This window comes from Eschrichtius robustus, chromosome 8 (genome assembly GCF_028021215.1).
Source record: "Eschrichtius robustus isolate mEscRob2 chromosome 8, mEscRob2.pri, whole genome shotgun sequence".
NCBI lineage: Eukaryota > Metazoa > Chordata > Mammalia > Artiodactyla > Eschrichtiidae > Eschrichtius > Eschrichtius robustus.
The window spans coordinates 83,699,453-83,721,159 of record NC_090831.1 but is presented as its reverse complement, the minus strand read 5'-3'; the positions used below and the strand labels follow the sequence as shown (position 1 = coordinate 83,721,159).

General features: G+C 39.5%; 1 protein-coding gene across 6 annotated transcripts in view; it reads left to right on the top strand.

Moving 5' to 3' along the window:
- GGCT (gamma-glutamylcyclotransferase) overlaps positions 1-19,000 on the top strand; it is a 74,138-nt gene extending 55,138 nt beyond the window's left edge. For 3 of the 6 annotated variants that reach the window (XM_068549242.1, XM_068549241.1, XM_068549240.1), the window contains 9 exons: positions 4,049-4,118; positions 8,247-8,348; positions 9,314-9,506; positions 10,181-10,314; positions 10,715-10,886; positions 14,728-14,766; positions 14,845-14,990; positions 15,939-16,074; positions 17,506-19,000. In XM_068549242.1, the coding sequence (XP_068405343.1) occupies positions 10,253-10,314; positions 10,715-10,886; positions 14,728-14,766; positions 14,845-14,990; positions 15,939-16,074; positions 17,506-17,649 (699 nt within the window). In that variant the 5' untranslated portion in view covers positions 4,049-4,118; positions 8,247-8,348; positions 9,314-9,506; positions 10,181-10,252 and the 3' untranslated portion in view covers positions 17,650-19,000. Of the gene's footprint in view, positions 1-4,048; positions 4,119-8,246; positions 8,349-9,313; positions 9,507-10,180; positions 10,315-10,606; positions 10,887-14,727; positions 14,767-14,844; positions 14,991-15,938; positions 16,075-17,505 lie in introns of those variants that run through there. The other 3 variants (XM_068549247.1, XM_068549243.1, XM_068549246.1) reach the window with 3 other exon arrangements.
- The last annotated feature ends 2,707 nt before the right edge of the window (positions 19,001-21,707 follow it).

Genomic DNA, 21,707 nt, shown 5'->3' with positions numbered 1-21,707 from the left:
TTTCTATGGACTTAGCTATTTCATATAAATGGAATCATACAATATGTGACCTTTTATATCTGGCTTCTTTCAATTACCATAATGTTTTTTAAGATTTACCCACATTGTAGCATGTGGATGTAGCATCTACATCATTCCTTTTTTTTTTAATACATCTTTATTGGAGTATAATTGCTTCACAATACTGTGTTAGTTCCTGTTGCACAAAAAAGCGAATCAGCCATATGCATACATATATCCCCATATCCCTTCCCTCTTGAGCCTCCCTCCCACCCTCCCTACCCCACCTCTCTAGGTCGTCGCGAATCACCGAGATGATCTCCCTGTGCTATGCTGCTGCTTCCCACTAGCTATCTATTTTACATTTGGTAGTGCCTGAATGATTTCCTACTGTATGGATATATCACCATGTGTTTATCCATTTATCCCTTGATGGACTTTGGGTTGTTTCCACCTTTTGACTATTGTGAATAGTACTGCTATGAACGTTCATGTAGAAGTATTTGAATACCTGTTTTCAGTTCATTTGGGTATGTACCCTGGAGTGGAATTGTTGGGTCATGGAAATAAAATTTTGCTACTGCAATTTTGTGGCACCATAAGGCAAATCAAACAGTTCATATGATTTAGCTAGCTTGAGACATAGTTTTTAATGCATTGGGAAAACATGCATATAAAATGCACTACCCACAGGAAGCTTAGAGAATGACTTACTGAAGCAAGTTTCTTCTCTATACACAAAACATACCTATTTCTCCCATGAATACCGTTCATTTCCAGTGAGCTGTTTGAGTTTCTGTTACTCAGCTGTATAGAGTGTCTGTTGTCTTCTCAGCCAATAAGCGTTTAACAAAGACAATAAGTAGAGATGCCTTTTGGTAGCTCTATTATGGGGATTTGTGGTACCCATGTGAAAGCAGAAATAATAAAGAAGAAAAAAGGTTGACACCAGCACTAGATCAGCTCTTCTGGAAAGATTTTGAAATATCCAGAGTTGTATTATAGTCAGGTAAACCAGCTTCACTTGCATATAGGTCTCTGAGAAGAGTTAATTATCAATTAAATATTGTTGAATAGACTGAAAACGTGAAATCCAAGAACATTAATGGAGCAGAGAACCCAAGCATAGTTCTCACTTTCCAAAAATGTTTCCAAATGCTTAACCTAGGCCTCATTCCAAAGTCAGTCTTCTTATGGGGACATTAAGAAAAGCTGGGCTCTCATCTAATTACTGTGCATGGTATTAAGAGTTTTCTGAGTTTAAATTTCTTTCTAGGAAGAAAAGAATGAGGTCTATCACCAAGAGAAACATTGGGATTTTCATTTAAGTAAATCTACATTCTAAAATGTTATTACTTAGATTACTCCTGTTATTAACAGTAAAAACAAGCAGCAAAATTTTTTTTTACATTTTAATTTCAGCTGAATTTAAAGTGTTGGAAATAACATGGACATATAAGCTGAGAAAATGAATATATTATGATGCAGTTTGTCAGACTTTAACATTAACAGTAGTAAATCTTGAGAATGGTTCCTCTGGATCTAATATACCTGTGGTAAATAACATGGAGATAGCTGAATCGCTGTATATTTCCAGGACCTTCTGTAACTGATTTAAGGTTGGCAGTAAGATCTAACAGATCATTATCCTAGAACATATGTGAGACCTTCTTCAATGCCAGATTAGGGAAATATTCTTGTTCTTGTATCCACTGACATCTCAAAGAGCAAAGAGAGAACATCCAGATAGGCACCATAAGATTCTGCAGCTTTGGGGCCTTCAGAATGAGATCATATCCTTCCATAGAGCAAGGTTGAGTTGATCTGGCCTAATTATCTGATTGATGTGTTGAGAGGTAGGCCAACTTGGAAATGTATTTGCTGCATCAATTTTCTCTTTAGGCAATTTATTTAGTCATTACCCTCTTTTTATCCTTGTGACATGAGATCTCTAGATATTGACCTAAAATTCCATAAGATGTGAATTTAATAATATTAATAATATATGTATTTTTACATAATAAAAGAAATACAAGAATACATGCTCAAACATGCAAAAAAAAAAAAAAAAGAATACAGAATGAAAAGATGAAAGCTTTTTGTTCAACTTGCTCCCCTCCCAATGCCATTTCCCTTCCCACAGGTAAGCACCGTTAACAGTTTGGTGGATGCCTTTCCAAAGTGTATAGTTATAGATATAAATAGACATAGAGATAGATATCAAAAGAGACCATTTACCCAAGCACTAAATAATAAACTTTATTGGAACTACTTTTCAGGGTTAATCTCAAAACAAGAATACAGATTAACTATCAAATCTATCAATCAAATCTATCAAATTACTGAGAAATTACTGCCTCCTGGAGTTTTACAATTCTGTTTTTCCCAAAAAAAACATTTTGGGGACTTCCCTGGCGGTCTAGCAGTTAGGACTCTGAGCTTCCACTGCAGGGGGTGAGAGTTCGATCCCTGGTCAGGGAACTAAGATCCCACATGCTGCAAGGTGCAGCCAAAAAGTAAAAAACAAAAAACAAAACGAAAAAACAACCAAAAAAACATTTTGGGTTTAACGTGTTCTGACATGTTTCCCTGTCATATGCCAGACCATAAGCTGGGAGGAGACATAAATACTACTATGGTTAATAAAATTTACACAGGATCCTGTATGTTAGAGCATTAGTATAAATTTTAAAATAACTCAGAGCTGAAGTGACTCTCAGTAAATCAAGGAAAGCTGGAAAAAATCAAAGAGAAAAAAGGATTTGGGAGCCTGTGTAAAGGGTAGGGGAGATTTTGACTCTGGTTCAATTAATCAGCAAGTATTTACTATTCATCTCTGCTGTAGTAAGCATTGTAGGTATACAGAAATATAAAGTGTGGTCCTCACCTCCAGTGGGTTTACTATCACCTGAGAAATTAGACCAGACAGACAGAATAGAATCAGATAATAAAGGCTTGCACAAGGGCTTGAACTTGATAAAGTGATAAATAGCAGGCAGCCTCTGAAGGTTTCTACTCAAAGGAGTGATACAATAAAAAATCAAAAAAAAAAATTAAAAGACTATGTCTTTACCCCCTTGCATCCCTTCATTTCCCCTCCATAATTACTGCCCCATTTCAGGCTTTCATGACCTTGCCTACTGCAGTGAACTTATATCCAGCACTCAGCCATCTCCCCATCCTACTCCCTCCCAGGCCATCCTACACACAGCCACAAGAATGAGTTTCCAAAGGTGCAGGAGAGGGCTCAAAAGTAAAAAAAAGTCTCCCCTTTGACCACCAAATAGTATGAACTTTTGAGTGAAAATTCAAGGCCCTCCCATCAACTATGCTAATCTCCTTCCAGACTTGTCTCCCATTTCCTGATATAAATCCATTGCTCTATTGAAATTGAACTACTCACCACTCCCCAAACCCATGTCTGTGCTGTCTTCATGTGATTCGCACCCTTAACCCATCTCCACAGAAAAGCAGAGTCCAGGAAACTGTTGCAGGGATCCAGGTGTGTGACGATGACACCAGGGCGAGGACGGGGAGCATGGGAATGCAGAGGAAGGCAGAAACGAAGGGAGTAGTAACAGATCTACTGACTGATTGGGTATAGGTTTCAAAGGAGAGCAGAGATCAGTCAGAGGTAACTCATTTTAGGTTTTAGGCAGTGAATAGAATTCTTTCCCAGTAACTGCTTATTCCACATCCTCGTAGTTGTTGGAGGTTCATACTTATTTCATACTGCCAGTGTAACCTGGGACCACATATAATTAATAATAATTTCTTGAAGTTTCTTAGTTTTCCTGGGTCTCTTCCATGTATTCGTGTTATTAAACTTTTGTTTGATTTTCTCCTGTTTAAAAAAAATAATGATTTCTCTATACTTTAGGTCAGTAATATATATTTATTTAAAATAATACAGGCAGAGCAAAATACTTTAGCTCCCAAAGGAGCTAGAAGTCTTCTAGATACACTCTAAAATATTGTTGTGGAATTAAATATGCTGCTTTCCCCATAAACTATATGCATTTAATAAGAATTCTTATCTCATTACCAGAGTGGTTTGGAGTACAAGGTGGATGAGATTGCCCTGTGAAAACTGAAGTGAGAAACTCAACTGGATCTTGGTAAGGCTGGAGCCAGGCACTGGAAAGAACTCAGGACTCAGGTTTTTCTATCTCCCTCCTCCCCTTAGGCTGTGGTCTGCTCTCGTCTCTGTCACTCAGATCACCTTCCTCCTCTTCTCATTCCTTCTGTTGTAAACGTGGCTGAGACCAGCTCAGAGTGTTACAGCTACAGTCTTGGCACCCACAGAGTAACCTAACCCTTTCAGACTCAAGTTCAAATTCTCAGGGAACAAAAGTACAATGAGCAGGAAAACCAGATCCCTGTGTTCCCAGATCAGTGCTTCCTTCTCTGGAAGGAAAATCTACTCAAAAGACAAATTACCATTGGAAAGTTGTTTGGTGGGCATGGAGTCACACCTCCAATCCCTCAGCAGTCCAGTCTTCTCTGCCATAAAAAAGCACCCGTATCAGTCCTTTCTACCTTCACCCCCACCACCCTAGTCCAAAGCCACCGTCTTGTCAAAACTTCTTGAATAGCTTCTTTACTTGTCTCTTAACTATCATTTTTATCCCTTTGGAACTGATTCTCCACTCAGCATCCAGAATTATCCTATTAAAAAGTAAGTCACATCATATGCCTGCCTAAAACACCCCAATAGCGTTTGATTTCTTAGAATAAAATCCAGACTCCGTATCATGGTCTTCAAGGTGTTACACTAGCTGGCCCTTGCCTACTTCTCCACCTCATCTGCTACCACTCCTTCTCTTATTCCTTCCACTCTAACCAGCTGACCACCTTGATGTTCCTCAGACATGCTAAACTCACACCCGAAGCCTTTTCATTTGGCTTTTATTTTCTTCGTGGAAGAAAATGCATTGATCAATGAACACAGGTATCTGGTTTATCTACTATAGTTCTCATCTTATATCAAAAAATTGGCTTTCTGATGTATACATCCATCTCTCATGAGTCTGGTTGTGCGAATCTTCTCCCAGAGCCAAGATTAAATTTCTCAGCCCACAGAGCTAAGAGATAGATTCATGACACCCAGTCCCTTTCTGTCCCACTGAAGTTCTACTGCCCCAAATGGCCTTGCCTAAGCAGCCAGCTGCCCTTCCTCAGCAGACACACTGCCTTCTCACCATACACCTCTTCAAACTTGCCATGGTGTGCAAATGTTTTGCCTTGAAGTATTCTTTTAAAAATGATAGCGCTGAAATTGATAGCAACAATGGTATTCAAAGTGGATGAGTGAGTTGATCCACTGAGGTGTGAAAACAATTAAAATTCTATTTTTATTTTTAATCTGAAATATTAGAATTTTTATTCATTTATTTATTTATTTATTCTGTGGCCGTGCCTTGCAGCTTGCGGGATCTTCGTTCCCCTACCAGGGATTGAACCCAGGCCCTCAGCAGTGAAAGCGCAGAGTCCTAACCATTGGGCTGCCAGGGAATTCCCTAGAATTTTTTACTATGCTTTACCTTTACTATATTTAGTAAATATATACTAATATAGAATTTTACTTTAACACTAGAACCCACAGTCAGTCAGATAGATAGTCATCATCTGTCTCTTAAGAGATATGAGGTACCCTGGGGGAGGGGTGGGAGTGCCTTCCTGAGGAGCGGTTGACAGTGACACTAGCCCTCCTTCATTCACTTTCTGTGCTCGTGATTTACTGTAATTTGCTTGGTTAAGTGGATTTCCAGAGAACTAACTAATTCTCACAAAGAAGATTTCTGCCAAGAACTGGACTGAAGCTCTTACTAAAATTGCAAGCACAAGAAAAGAAAAAAGAAAGGGACAGAGCTGACATTTCTGACTTCTGGGACAAACTCTTCATCACCTACCTAATGATATAAAAATAATGATGATCTAATATGATTTGACAAGGTTAGCTAGAAAATGGAAATTTATAGGAGGACTATTTGAAATATGGATTTTTATCCACTATTATTTATAATTAACTTTGCCCCACTTGAATGTTTTGCATTGATATGACAGTTAAATAGTTATTTTTAAAATTTCTATTTTATGGATATTATATCATATATATAGTTTTATATATATTGTTATATATATAGAATATGTGCTCAAAAAATTTAATGATACAACCAAAAACTTTAAGTCCACTGGATTAAAAGATGGCATTTAGAAGAAATCTGACCTCATTATCTTTATTATCAAGTAATTGAATGCTAGTACTATTATTTCATAGTGTCCTTATAGATATGATAGAGATTGTACTTGAAAGCGAGCTATTAATAACCAGTTATATGTAGACCACGAGGGCTTTACAATTTGAGAAATTTGGGAAGCAACACCCAGTGATGACTCTAGAATCAGATTGCTTAATCTCTGCTTCAGTCATCGCTAACTACAGCCTGGGGCAAGTTATTTAACCTACTGCACATCTGTTTCCTCAACTGTAAAATGAGGATATATTAGTAATTTCTGCATAGGGCCACTTTCAGGATTGAATGAACTAATATATGTAAGAGTTTAGACTGGCATTTAATAAGCACTCAGTGATTGTTAACTAATATTAACCAGGCTTTGGTTAAATTTGTTCTTTTTTTCCTAAGTGTGCTTTGCTTTCTTAAAAAAGTTTTAAAACTTTTCTTAATTTTAAAATTAAAAAAATTTTTTTATTGAAGTATAGTTGATTTACAATGTTGTGTCAGTTTCAGGTGTTCAGGAAAGTGATTCAGTTATACATACATATATATCTATTCTTTTTCAGATTCTTTTCCCTTATAGGTTATTACAAAATATTAAGTATAGTTCTCTGTGCTATACAGTGGCTCCTTGTTGGTTGTCTATTTTGGTTAAATTTGAAAAGACAAAACCCCTTGTTACCTACTGCCTCTTGTTGGCCAACAGGGGTCAGTACATGGCAACCAACATGGGGAAGCTAAATAAAATGCTTCACTGGGGTAAGAAAAGATTTTCTGTGTCTGAGGAAACATCAATGTTTAACTTCAGAAAATTTTCACAGAATAGTGTTGAGAAAAATCAGTCACCATAAAATTAAGCAATTAGTGAGAAGTATAGGAAGAGAAAAGAAGTAAAATACCTTAAAAAATAATTAATTAAATAATAAATACATTTTAAATGTTGAAAGCAGTTTAAAACACAGAAGGATGTTTTAAATGGTAGTGCTCCGAAGCAGAGACCTTGGGAATTCATGGTGCAATAGAGGCCTATCTTGTCAAGGAAGGCAACTTGCTTACTGAAATGACGAAATAAGTACGTCAAGTTCTGCCTTAATGTTTAGGGGGCAGGAGAAGGTATGAGCCTTCCTACTTGCAGATTATATAACAACAAAGTTATTATTGAATGCTCAGTATGTCAAGTGCTTTACATATATCACCATTTTTCTTTTTTGAATTTTTAACATGAAAATATTCAAATATATAGAAAAGAATAATAAAACAAGCATCCATATATGCACTCAGTTTAACATTTAACACTTTTCCACATTTTAATTTTTCTGAATTATTTAAAAATATAGGGACTTCCCTTGTGGCACGGTGGTTAAGACTCTGCCTGCTAGTGCAGGGGACACGGGTTCGAGCCCTGGTCCGGGAAGATCCCACGTGCCATGGAGCAACTGACCCCGTGCGCCACAACTACTGAGCCTGTGCCCTAGAGCCCGCGCTCTGCAACAAGAGAGGCCACCTCAGTGAGAAGCCCGCACACTGCAACGAAGACCCAACGCAGCCAAAAATAAATAAAAATAAAATTAATTAAAAAAAATATATAGATAGCAAACATTTTACCCCTAAATACACAAATATGTGTATCTCAAAGGAGATATTTTTCTACATAAGCACAATGCCATTATCATACCTAATAAAAAAACAACTGTCTAATATCATCTAATGTTTTAGTCTGTATTCAGATTCTCCGATTGCTCACAAAGTATCTTTTATATCTGGTTTATTAAATCAGAACCGAGGACAAGCCATTGTATCTGGTTATGACGTTTCTTAGTTTTCTTTTAATCTAAAACAGCCCTCCCTCGGTACTGCTTTATTTCTCTTCTTTTTTCTTTCTTTTCTTTTCTTTTCTTTTTTTTTTTTTATGGCACTGAGTTAATTTAAGAAATTGAGCCATTTGTTCTGCAGGATGTCTCACCATTTGTTCTGGATTCTTCTGATTGTCTACTTCTACCCTTGTAGTTCCTGCTTGATTATACTGAGGTTAAAGATTTTTGGAAACAATACTTCTCAAATGATGCTGGTGCTTCATATTGTATCACATCAGGAGACACATAATGTCAGGTTGGTCCATTTTACTGATGATAAGATCGATCTAGGTTAAGGTGGGAAGGGGCCAGATTTCTCCCTTGTCATTATGGATTTCCCTGATTACCGGCACGTGTGAATATCTATGTGAATATCCTGTTCCCTATCGCACTTTCACCAATTGGTCTCATTGATGATCCTGGCATGAATCAATTATTCCACTAGGGACTGCAAAATGGTGAATTTCTAATTCTATCCTTCATTTTACATTATTTAGCTGGCATGTTTTTGTAAAGAGAACTGTTTCCTCATCAACTGGGGCCATTTAGTTACCCTGAAATACAGCTGCAACTAGAAAAGCAGGATAAATGGTAATTTTCTTAAATTACCACTTTTCAGAGTAAAGAGTTGGTGTAATAGTCACTGCCAGTAGTATGGCAAAGAAAGTTTCTTAAAACTGTTGTTTTTTTAGATTTGCTTTACACTTTAGTGGAAATGAATTTTATGTTTGACATTTTAAATAAATTGCGGTTATTAATTTGACGCTCAAATTGTTCTAACTTTGGCCAGTGGGCATTCCTTCAAGCTAGCTTCTGTGTTTTCAAAGGACCTCGTTTTTTAATACCTCCTGATTTTCTGTCACATGATGTTCTAAGTGCTCCTATTATTTCTCAGCTCTTGACCCAACTGACATCAGCCATTTCTCCAAGGAGCCCTGGTACCTTTTAGTGGAAAAGTGGTATATAGAGATCAAAATCCGGGTGCCAAGGATAGTCATTGCTTCTAGGCCCTGAGTTCATATTAATATTTTCATTTCAAAGTTAACAATATAGAGTTTTTATGTCATTTTTATTATACAATACTTCTATATCTTTACACTGGAGCTTCTGCACCTAATAACATTAACAAAGTTACTTTTAATACTTACACCAACCCTAGGAGATAGGTGATCATAACTTATGTAATTGTGATCATAACATGTTATAATCTCTATTTTAAAGGAGGAACCAGATCATTGCAGCTCTGTTCACAATAGCCAGGACATGGAAGCAACCTAAGTGTCCATCGACAGATGAATCGATAAAGAAGATGTGGCACATACATACAATGAAATATTACTCAGCCATAACAAGAAACGAAATTGAGTTATTTGTAGTGAGGTGGATGGACCTGGAGACTGTCATACAGAGTGAAGTAAGTCAGAAAGAGAAAAACAAATACCGTATGCTAACACATATATATGGAATCCAAAAAAAAAAAAAAAAAAAGGTCTTAAGAACCTAGGGGCAGGACCGGAATAAAGACACAGACGTAGAGAATGGACTTGAGGACACGGGGAGTGGGAAGGGTAAGCTGGGACGAAGTGAGTGAGTGGCATGGACATATATACACTACCAAATGTAAAATAGATAGCTAGTGGGAAGCAGCCGCATGGGACAGGGAGATCAGCTGGGTGCTTTGTGACCACCTAGAGGGGTGGGATAGGGAGGGTGGGAGGGAGGGAGATGCAAGAGGGAGGCGATATGGGGATATATGTACACGTATAGCTGATTCACTTTGTTATACAGCAGCAACTAACACAACGTTGTAAAGCAATTATACTCCAACAAAGATGTTTAAAAAGAAAAAAAAAAAAAAAAGGAGGAACCGGAGACGAGAAGTGCAGGAGGTTAGGCTTCCAAGTAAACAGCAAGCGTCGTGATTTGAACGCTGCACGCTACTTCCACCAGGGAAGGGAGCCCCTGACACTCAGAGGAGCTTTTCCAGGAAGCCAAGGGTCCTTAGAAAAGGTATTAGGGAGGTGATCAGGACTGGGGGTGCGGGTACCAGCTTGTGGGGGTGAACAGACGTCCCAACTCCAAACGCAGAGAGCGGGACAGGGGCAAGCTGCCGGCTGATGGACCGTGGGGGGCATGGCCAGAGCTGCTGTTTCACCTTAAATGGACCAAAAATTCCCTGAAGAGCACACAAAGCCAGTGAACCACGCAGGAGCCACCCAGAGGTAAAAACCATCTGGCCGGGACCGGCGAGCTACTACCCACAAATAGGGGCCCTGACCCGCCCCCGCGTAGAGGGAGCCAATCAGAGGGAGCCTTGAACACGGGGGCGGGACAACAGAGGAACGGGTCCAATGTGGAATCAGCCCCGGGTCGCCTCAGGGCAGAGTATTGCAAAGTCCAAGCAGCGAGCGGAGAGGAGGCGGTGGGCTGGCCAATCAGAGGGAGCAACTCACAGCGTTGGATACTGGCAGCCAGTCAGTAGAGTGCTCGCAGGTGACTCGCCCGGCCGCAGCTTCCAGCCTTTCCCCTAACCTCTAAGGCTGCGCGGTGCCGCGGTTCCTGGATTGGGGTCATCTGCCACCGCGCTATGCTCCTCGTCCTCTCCTCACTCTCCTGCTACAGATCCCAGGTCCGTACAGGCGTCCGGTGGGACATGGCGAACTTAGGCGGCGAGGACCTCCGGAGCCAGGAAGGGGAGAGTTTTCTCTACTTCGCCTATGGCAGCAACCTGCTGACGGAGCGGATCCACCTCCGAAACCCCTCGGCCGTGTTCTGCAGCGTGGCCCGCCTGCAGGTCAGTGCTCTCCGCCCGTCCCCTGCGATGGCCTCTGCCCCTTCTGCAGACGAGGGAGCCAGGATTTCGAGAACTCGCTTTCTCTGCGCCGCTCGTTGGCAGCACTGGGCCGGGAATGCAGCTCTTTCTGCTCAAAGTACATCAGGGTTCCTTGCACGACCCCGGGCCGGTCGCTCTCGCCCTCAGCCCTGTGCTTGACACCTGCTGAGCTGTGCTACTCTGGCACCTGTGCCTCCCGGGCTGCGCTGAGGTCTCCCTCCTGACGTTCTCACCAGCTGCTCGTTCTGCCCAGATCCCAGCGCCTCTCCCTTGGCCACTGACTTAGGGGCATCATTACAGAATCCATTCGGTTGGTCCCTCTGAGAAGCCTTCTCTGACCCAAGTCAGGGAGTCAGTTGCTTTCTGTTCTGTACCTCCCTTTGCTCCAGGACTTGTCACCTGGTTTTGTAAAAATCCATTTACCTGCCTTTTGCTCCCGATCCGAGAGGTCCTGAAAGCTGGAGCCGTGTCTTATTCACAGTAACGGCTGTGCTCAGTTAAGTCAAGTGGCTGGATAAACCTTCGCTTGCCTTGGTAAGAATCATTGCTCTCAGTACAGTCCATTTATTCATTTAGTGCGTAGTCTTCCAGCACTTACCTGGAGATACAAAGATGATTGAGTAAAGCTGGCTGCTTTCAGGACCTCCCAGTCTATAGGAGAGACACTCAAACAAGTTATGTACAAAGCCTTTTGACATTGTTGAACCAAACAAACATGGTCTCTGCTATTGTTGTCAGGGTTCTTAGTTGCAAGCAACAGAAGTGGCTGATTCAAGCAGAAAAAGAATGTGTTGAAAGGCCGTTTGAAGAGCTCACAGAATGACCAGGAAGGTAGGACCACAAAGCTGACAAAACAAGCAGGCATAAAAGGGAAGCTGTAAAACAGCCAGTATCACACCAACAGAACCAGCCCAGTAGGCCACTGTTGCATCGCCGCTAAGCTTGGTAAACGTGGACGTTGCATTGTGCATCACCTGCTCCGGACCCTGCCTGCTACTGTCACTACACCTCCAAGTTCCTGAAACCCACATATGGTTGCCACCACCAAGGTGGAGTTTTTGCTGCCCTGGGTCACTAGTTTCTAATTCAAAGCCCTAGGTGGGTGTCCTGATTGGCTAAGTCTTGGCCACGTGCCCATGCCGTGACTTCAAGAAAAGCTGGGAGAATCAACTTCTGGCATTTGAAACTTCAGAAATGGGAGTTGGGCTCTGAACACTGTCTACCCCCAAACTCATAAGGTAGGGAATTCCCCAAACGTGGGAAAGAAGTTCAAATGGTTTATAATTGGAATGCAGCAAAGAGCTATCAAGCAAATGATTATTCCGTCACAGGTATGGTCAGTCTTAAAAGGAGACACGTTATACCTTACTCTCAGTTTTGTTCTGAACTTAAAACTGCTCTAAAAAAAAGTGAAATCTTTCTTTTTTTTAAAGGAGACATTCAAGGTGCTATGGAAGTGTGTGACTTGGGGACCTGACCTAACCGGGATGCTCCGTAAAGCCATTCCTGAAAATGTGACTTTTAAACTGAGACCTGAATGACTGGAGATGGGGGAAGCAAACAGAATGACCAGCAGGGACAAAAGACCTCAGGAAAGAAAAAAGCTGGACCTTCCAGCTAGTGTGGCTGGAATCTAGTGTGTGAGGAGGGTGTAGCATGAAGACTAGAGAGGTCGGGAAGGGCCACATTTTACAGGACCACAGAGGCCAGAGAAGACTTGGGTCTTTATCTTGAGATCAACGAGAAGACCTCTGCCAAATTTAAGCAAATGAAACATCAGATTTACATCTTTGAAAGCTGGTTCTGGTTGCTATGGAAAATGGATTGGAGGGGTGGGGGCAGCAGTGGATGTAGGGAGCCCAGTTAGGAAGCCTTTGCATCAATCCATACTAAAGATAATGGTACCCTGCAGTGGTAGCAGTGGAGGGTAGATGGGTTTGGGAGATACTTAGGAGTGAGTACTGTTAGGCCTTGGTGATTGATTGTGAAAGGAAGAGGAGATAATGGGGATGACTAAGGTTTTTGATGCAACAGAGTAGATGACGGTGATGTTTGTGAAAAGAAGAGGAGAATTAGTTTGGGAGGGAAAATCAAGCTCAGTTTGGACATGTATTTGGCCCTTAAACAATGCCGGGGTTAGTGGTGCCCACCCTTCACCCAGCCGAAAATCAGAACTGCCATCTCTACCTCGAAAACAAAGGAATTGATACATGACTCACCCAAGGGCAGGAAGCTGAAAAAGTTTGGATAGAATCAGGACTCAGACCCTAGTTCTTTTGATGCCACATATTCTCTATTTTAATCTCTACTCGAACTTTTCCCCATACTTAGTTAATTTGATGATATGTAAAAGGAAAATATAGATGCTATATTTATTGAAAAAAATTTACGTATATGTGGACCTGTGTAGTTCAAACCCGTGTTATTCAAGGGTCTGCTGTACTGAGTTTGAGATGCTTGTTGTATATCCAAGTGAGCAGAAAAATATTAGTGAACATTCATTAAATACTCACTATATTCTAAGCACTTTTGAAGCTCAGAAGAGAGATCTGAGCTGGATTAGAAGACGATTGGAATATTGGATGGTATTTGAAGCCATTGGAGGGGATGAGATTGTCTTGAGCAAACTGCTGAACAGAGAAAAGGGCCTAAACTGAGCCCTCAGAAACTCCAACATTTAAAGACCAGATAGTGGAGGAGGAGTTGGCAAAGGGAATTGAGGAGATCAAGGAACAGTCTAAAAGAAAGGAGACAGATCAAGACCGGGTGGTTAATGATGTCAGAAGCAGCTGAGAAGTAGAGCAAGACAAGGAATGAAAGTTGTCTGTTGGATTTAACAATAGACAACCAGTTCCTAGTGTGGTTGTAACTTTTATCAGATCTCCTGATGTCCTGTCAGGGATACCTGGTCCTAGAACATCCAGTATACCAATTGAAGGTACTGGTCACTCAAACCGACCTTTTTTGTGAAATTCTGACAGGTTTTTAAGAAAATTAAGGTGACAGAGATAAAATATAAACCTTAGATTTATTATCTAGTCTAACCTTTTTTTTTTTTATCATTAAGGAAGCTAAGCTCTGGAAAGATGGAAAGAAATCTTCTTAGACCAAACAGCCAAATAAGGATTTTTAATCTTCCTGGCTGTGTCCTTTGATTACTCATCTCTGTGAGGGAGGAAACTAAGCTCGAAACCTTGACTCCATTACTTATTAGTTGTGACACCTTAGGCAAGTTGCTTAATCTTTTTAAGCCACAGTTTTTCTTTCTGTTAAATGGGTATAAAAAGTTGTTGACAGGATTAAAAAGAAGTCCGTATAAAGCTCATAGCACAGTGTATAGAACCCAGTAATTTTCCAGTAAGTGTTAGCTGCTCTTATGATTATTATAGATATGTTAATACAATTCAGGAATATTAAATTTATAAGTGTACAGATCACCCTCTAATGCCAACTCCCTTAGGACAAAAAAAATATGCTAATAGGATACACTTACATACGTAAAAGTGGAAAGACTGTTATAACCCTTATGTAGCCATCACCCAGCTTCAACAATTATGTACACTATGATTGTCTCTAAGTTAAAATCTATGTGTATGTAACTGGGCTGGGAAGTAGTTTTCAAAAATAAAGATAGCTGTGTTAAGGCATCAGGATTATGGGATTTATTTTCCCCTTTAAGCCTCTTGTTTATGGTAAGATACGTGTACATATTCAGTATACAGTTCACTTTTAAAGAAAAATATGAAAAATTATAGTCCTTGAGATCTGGGTCCTTGGTTATTTATCTTTGTATTTTTTACAGAAGGAACTCAAAGTTTGTTTTAGTTGCATGGAGTTCAAGGTAAATCTTTTTTTATTTTGAGGAAGGAAATTTTGGTTCACATGGATACTGATCATATCACTTTGGTTTCCTTTGTAGGATTTTAAGCTTGACTTTGGCAATCCCCAAGGCAAAACTAGTGAAACTTGGCATGGAGGTATAGCCACCATTTTTGAAAGTCCTGGCGATGAAGTATGGGGAGTAGTATGGAAAATGAACAAAAGCAATTTAAGTTCTCTAGATAAGTAGGTGACTTCTAATTATAAGTTAAATAATTACTAATTTAGAAAGTGGATCATATGCAAGGATGTGTATATATGTGTTGGTTTTTCAAAACCATATACTATGGACATATTCTTTATACTTTAGAGTTAACCTAAAAGGTATAATGTTCATTCCTAAAAAGAAAAGCCTAGAAGGGTCACACTCTCTGATTGAGATTTGGGGAGACATTTGTAATCTCTTCTATAATTGATGGAAGTCCTTATTTTCATTCTATTTGTTTTTTAATAAAAATATCTTTGTAGTTTCATATTGTGAGAAGGCATGAAGATTTTTGTAATTGTTACATACTTTTATTGATTTCAAAAGCAGCTCAGTTTTTATTAGTCAGTTTTTAAAAAATAATTCTTTAAGGTGGCAGTTGAATCAGTAAAAACAGTAATAATCATTTGTAAAAACTTCAAAACATATTAGAAATGCTTTGATGCTGTTTATAAATAGAACTCAAGAGTTGTGTGGCAGAGCATTTAATGCAAAGAAAGTGGCAGAAAAGAGTAGGATTTGAGAAGAGCAGACAAGCATCTGACATGCTTAATACTTTACTTCACTTGCAAACAGGAATGAGCCATTCTCTCTACTTTTCTCTGGGTGTATATTCTCTTGCTGTCAGAACACATAGTCGTTTTTGTAGCCTAGAGAGCAATGTTTCAGGGTTACAAAGCTTGAAATAACTACACTGAAGCATGTTTTTAGATAGGCTAAATATAGAGATCTATTAGAAGCATACCCAGTAATAGTAAGTCTCCAGCTTTCTAATTGAAATGCTAAACTTCCTTTTGATGTGGTGGTACTTCTACTCTATCCCAAAATATACAGGGAGCAAGTACATCCATAAATAGTTAAAAATTTTAATCCGGTAAACTAACTTGGCTAAGTCAAGTATGATTAAAATTTGACTGTTCTGGTTTCAGGCAAGAAGGGGTTAAAAGTGGAATGTATGTCCCAATAGAAGTTAATGCTTCTACTCAAGAAGGAAAAGAAATAACCTGTCGAAGTTATCAGATGACAAATTATGAGCGTGCTCCCCCATCACCCCAGTATAAAAAGGTATCCTTTTAACTAACTACTTACAAGGACTTTTGGTAATTCCTTGTTAATTTTCACTGAGCTAAACTAAAGAATATCTTGTTTGTTTTTTTAAAATATTTATTTATTTATTTATTTATGGCTGTGTTGGGTCTTCCTTTCTGTGCGAGGGCTTTCTCTAGTTGTGGCAAGCGGGGGCCACTTTTCATCGCGGTGTGCGGGCCTCTCACTATCGTGGCCTCTCTTGTTGCGGAGCACAGGCTCCAGACGCGCAGGCTCAGTAATAGTGGCTCACGGGCCTAGTTGCTCCGCGGCATGTGCGATCTTCCCAGACCAGGGCTCAAACCCGTGTCCCCTGCATTGGCAGGCGGATTCTTAACCACTGCGCCACCAGGGAAGCCCGAATATCTTGTTTTTAAAAGGCTTTGTGTGTTTTAAATTCTACATGTACAATTCATTTTAATCAAAATGTTTCTTTAATACAAAAAATGATAGTTATTTACCAAATAACTAAATGTTCAGATTTATTTATAATGATAGAAATATGTCCCTAAAACTCATTTATTAAAAAAAAAAGCTTGTAGAAATGTATTTGAGTCATAATTCTAGACATGTTTTTTTCTTTTTTAAAATAGCATGTATGAGTGTATTTTTTGTAGAGTTATTCTATACCCATGCTTTTGTAATCATTTTTTTCTTCCTCCATAAAACAGTATTTCATGAACACCAAGATTCATTTTTGTAGGTAAAAATTATATTTCCTATTGCTGAAATGTTTTCCATTTCCAGATGGAGGGAAAAATAAGTCACACTGCTTTTCAAAATCAGGGATACCACTCCCTCAAGCACCAGAAAAGAATTCAGGATAGAGAGTCCAACATCCCTTTTCAGAAACCCAAACTTAGGTACTTGTTGGCAGGCCCAATCAGGACATGATACCTGGAGAGGGTGACCCAGTTCCTGGGCCTAATCTGGAATTTTCTAGAAAGGAACCTAGAGGAGTTAAGCCTGGTATGGATCTGGGAAGTACCACTGGACACACTTGCTATTTATTCCCTCACGTCTAATTCAGAGGTAGAGTAGACTCCAGGATTCAACTACAACTGATACCTGTAAACTGGAAATTTTTTTGGAGAATGGTGTTTGTTTCTTAAAAAGTCATGCAAATTCTGTACAATAAGTTTTTCTCTTAATATAAAAATATTTTAAATCATATTACTGAGTACAATTGCTCTTCCATAAGAGTGTATCCTGTGGCTTTGAAAACTCCCTGCACATTCATGCTCATTGTGAGAGGAATGACTATCCCTCCATTTTGTTCTAGAATTGTTTATTCTAGAGTTATCTGAAAGCTAATATTTCATACTTTGATACTACAAATAAAGGTGTGGTATACTAAATTAAATTATGTTCCTAACTAAAGGGTTTTTTGTTTATTTTAACCATTTCTAGGTGATTTGCCTGGGTGCAAAAGAGAATGGTTTGCCACTGGAGTATCAAAAGAAGTTAAACGCAATAGAACCAAATAACTACAAAGGAAAGGTCTCAGAAGAAATTGAAGACATTATCAAAAAGGGGGAAGCAAAAACTCATTAGAACCTAATAGAATACATCTACAGATATTTTCTCTATATGCTAATACATTTTTAACATTTAGACCAGGGATCTGGGATATCTCTCTGTTTAATATATTTTCAACAGTGTTCTGAAGGGATATCTCACTTGGGTGATTCCTTGTTTTCAGGCTATAAAAAGACCAGGATAGGAGTTAGACAATTGAAAAGGGGGCCTTGCGGCATTGGAATGCATGACAAATAGATGTGAGTATTCCTTCTGTGAACCCTTAAAGTTATTTTATTGAGTTGATCTGAAGTGTATTTTTGCTCTGTGATAAAGGGTAGATTTGCAACTTAAGGATGGTGCTGGTAAATCACTCTGCTCTGGGATTTTTTCTTAGCTTACTAAGAGCAAGCAAACTGCAGAGACAATTGATTATAACAACTTCAAAATTTAAAAGATGGCATACTGTTCTTAGAGGAATAAATGTATTTGTAGTTTAACCTATAGTCCCTACTAAAATACTACATTTCATTTTGTTAGAGAGACTCATATCATCACACATACTGGGTCTGGTCTTGGTCTATAGCCAGTCTATACTAAAGGATAATTGCACAGACTCTGGAACCAGACAGCTGAGGATTGACTGTCAGTTCCAGCACTTTCTAGCTGGGAAACTTTGGGTTATATGACTGTGCCTCAGCTTCCTTGCCTGCAGACTGAGGACAGCCCAAATATCTATGTCTTAACAGAGCCTGGCATATAATAAGTATTAGCAATCATTATTGTTCTTACTGAAGAATTAAGTTTGTACAGAGCTATCCTTGGAACAAGATTTTAAAGTAGAAGGGTCAAGATTATGAGGGAAAAGTGTTTCCCGGAAGCTGAAATTTGATTCTTGGCTTACCAAGAAATGGTCACCTTCTTAAATTTATTTACTGAATAAGTGGAAGAAAGAAGAGTCATGAATAAAACAACACTGGTTATCAAAAAATCTCTTATGTCTCTGTGGAATGCAGTGAGCTGGACCTTCAAAACAGGTTATTAGAATGAGAGAGAACAAGCCACAGGAGCATAAAACAAAGATTTGGTTTTTACTCTTGGGAAGAAGGACCAAAGGACTTCTCAGCTACAGCTGCAATTCTGTAGTGAGGCTGAGCCGTAGACTACAGGTTTGACCATGTTTCATAGCTGTTACACCTCACTGTTTTCAAGTATACCCTCCAGTATTCCAGTTTTCGCTAGTTATTAACTCTTCCCAAAAAGACCAAGTTTGTCTGTGACCCAGAAGCCAGTTATGGTAATATAGTAAGCAAGGCTCAGTTGTGCTGTAGGTACTAAAAATTGCATATTATTCTAAAATCTGTCTCTCCCACCTAAAATGACAGCTTTCATTAAGGAATTTAAAACATTAACAATAAAATCTCCATGTCTGGCCTTTTAACAAAAATCTGTTAATCATGACTATTTTTCTGGTTGTTTTCAAGGTAGTACTAGCAAATGTCATATGTAAGGAATTTCCATTTCTACCAGTGATTTTGACCCTCTAACCACAATACAACCAGCTCCTGGATATACTATAGCAAACATAGTTTTTGAAAAGCATTTCTGGGCTTGAAAGAAAATAAGGAAAATCTTGAAGTTGTACCAATCCCTCTCCCACAAAAAGAAAGAAGATAAAGTGAGCTGAAAGGCTAGACAGTAATGGTAAACAAATGGCCTGGATGTCCTTGCCAATAATAGCCCCAGAATTAGATGACTAAGCCTTGAGCATTCCTGCTGCAGGACAGGAAAACTGAACCTGAGAATTCTGTATGATACTAGGACCCTTGAAGAGAACTAAAACAGTCCCCAGTTAGTAAGCCTGGTGGCTCCCAGCAGAGATAGATGCAAATCCTCTCTGAAGAAAGTGATCCTAATTCAGGTTCTCAGGTTTTCCACTTAAAATTTTAAAAGATAATAGGAAAATGATACACTATGAATGAGAACAGAAAAAACAAATGTACATCCCTAAGGTTTTAGGATACTGAAATGATCAAAAACAGAATATAAGTATATTTGGAGACTTTGACTTCTGGGAAGATGGAATAGACATACTCGTCCCTATTTCTTTAGTTAAGTACAACTAAAATCCCTGAACATAATATATAAAACAAGCAGAACAGCTAGAGACCTTAGGACCCAAGGCATGACATGGTGCTGAATTCCCTGGATTTCCTTTTGCCTCATGCATCTCAGACTTCTAGCTGAAGAAGCCAGCAACCTGAAAGCACCAATGAGCATGAACAGAGATGAAAAACAAACAAACAACAAAAAAAACCAAGAAAAGCTGCTCTCTAGCCAAAGGACTGGGAAATGGACAATCTAGCCAGATAAAACTTAGAGAATAAGTGCTTTACCCCAGCCAAACACCACGGAGAAAAACTATGGAACCCTCACCTCCACCCAAGCCAGCAAAAGGTCAAGAGGGAAGCCTGGACTTCCACCCTTGCCAGGTTGTAACAAGGCACCCTAACCCTGTCCCCCACCACCATTGCCAGGGTAGTGTCAGAAAAGGCTGAGTAGAGAGCCACCCAGCAGTAACAATCACTCCCCCTCCCCCCCAGTAGTGTCAGTGGAGACCATGTGAGGAGCCTCTACTTAAAACCCCATCTGGCAGTAACAAGGTGCCCCTCCCTGTCCCTGCTGGGTGGTGTCAGAGGAGGCCAAGTGGCAGATCAGGACTTTATCACCCAGTGGTAACAAAGCCACCCTTCCCTGTGGTGTCAGTGAAGGCCATGTAGGGGGCAGTAATGAGGCATTCCTACTCCTCCCAGCCAAGGAGGCATCTGTGGAGACCTAGTGGAAAGCTGAGACTCCTACCTCCCCTCAGCAGTAACAAGGTGGACCCTCCCTTGGGTGACACCAGAAGCTGGGGGAGAACCTGAACTTCTACCTCCATTTAGCAGTATTGAGGCAGTGGCCCTCACCTTCCTCTGCTGGAATGGTTTCAGAGTAATCCGGCTAAAATAGGAGATTTCAATAAGATCCAGTCTCATAATTTCCAAAATGTCCAGGTTTCAACTGAAAAAATCACTCATCATTCCAACAACCAGGAAGATCTCAAACTAAATGAAGAAAGACAATCAGTAGATGCCAAAACAGACAATGACAGATATGTTAAAATTATTTGACAAAGATTTTAAAGCAGACATCATAAAAATGCTTTAGTGAGCAATGAGGTATGTGTTTGAAACAAATGAAAACACAAACATTCTCAGTAAAGAAACAGAAGGTATAAAGAAGAACTAGATGGAAATTTTAGGACTGAAAAATACAGTAAGTGAAATTAAAAACTCAGTGGATGGGTCCAACAGCAGAATGGAGGGAACAGAGGAAAGAATCAGTGAACTGGGAGACAGAACAATAGACATTAACCTGGTCTGAAAAGCAGAGAGAAAACAGACTGAAAAAAAAAAAAACCAAAAAACAAAACAGAGCCTTAGGGACCTGTGGGGATATAACAGAAGATCTAACATTTGTGTCATGGGAGTCTCAGAAGGAGAGGAGAGAGGACAGGCTGAAAAAGTGCCCAAAGAAATAATGGTTTAAACATTCTGAATTTGGCAAAAGCCACAAACCTACAGATTAAAGAAGTTTAATGAAGCTATGACAGTCTCACATGGTTTAACCTAACAGACACCTAACTCCCAAGTTTGTGGATGGGATTAGCAATAGTGTACATAAAATGCCCAGCACAATGGCTGGTATACAGCTGTTGTCTAATAAATAGTAATTAACATTTAAAAAGAAAAGAAAAATCTGAGTGAACTCCAAACATAAACCCAAAGAAATCCACACCAGACACACTGTAGTCAAACTTCTGAACACTAAAGACAAAAATTCTTGAGAGCAGCAAGTAAGAGATGATACCTTACCTACAGGAGAAAAGCAATTTCAATTACACCAGATTTCTCATCAGAAACCAGGGAGACCAGAAGGAAGTGGCACATTTTTCAAGTGCTGAAAGAAAAGGACTGTCTACCCAGAATCCAGTGAAAATAGCCTTTGAGAATGAAGGGAAAAATCAAGACATTCTCAGATGAAGGAAAACTAGG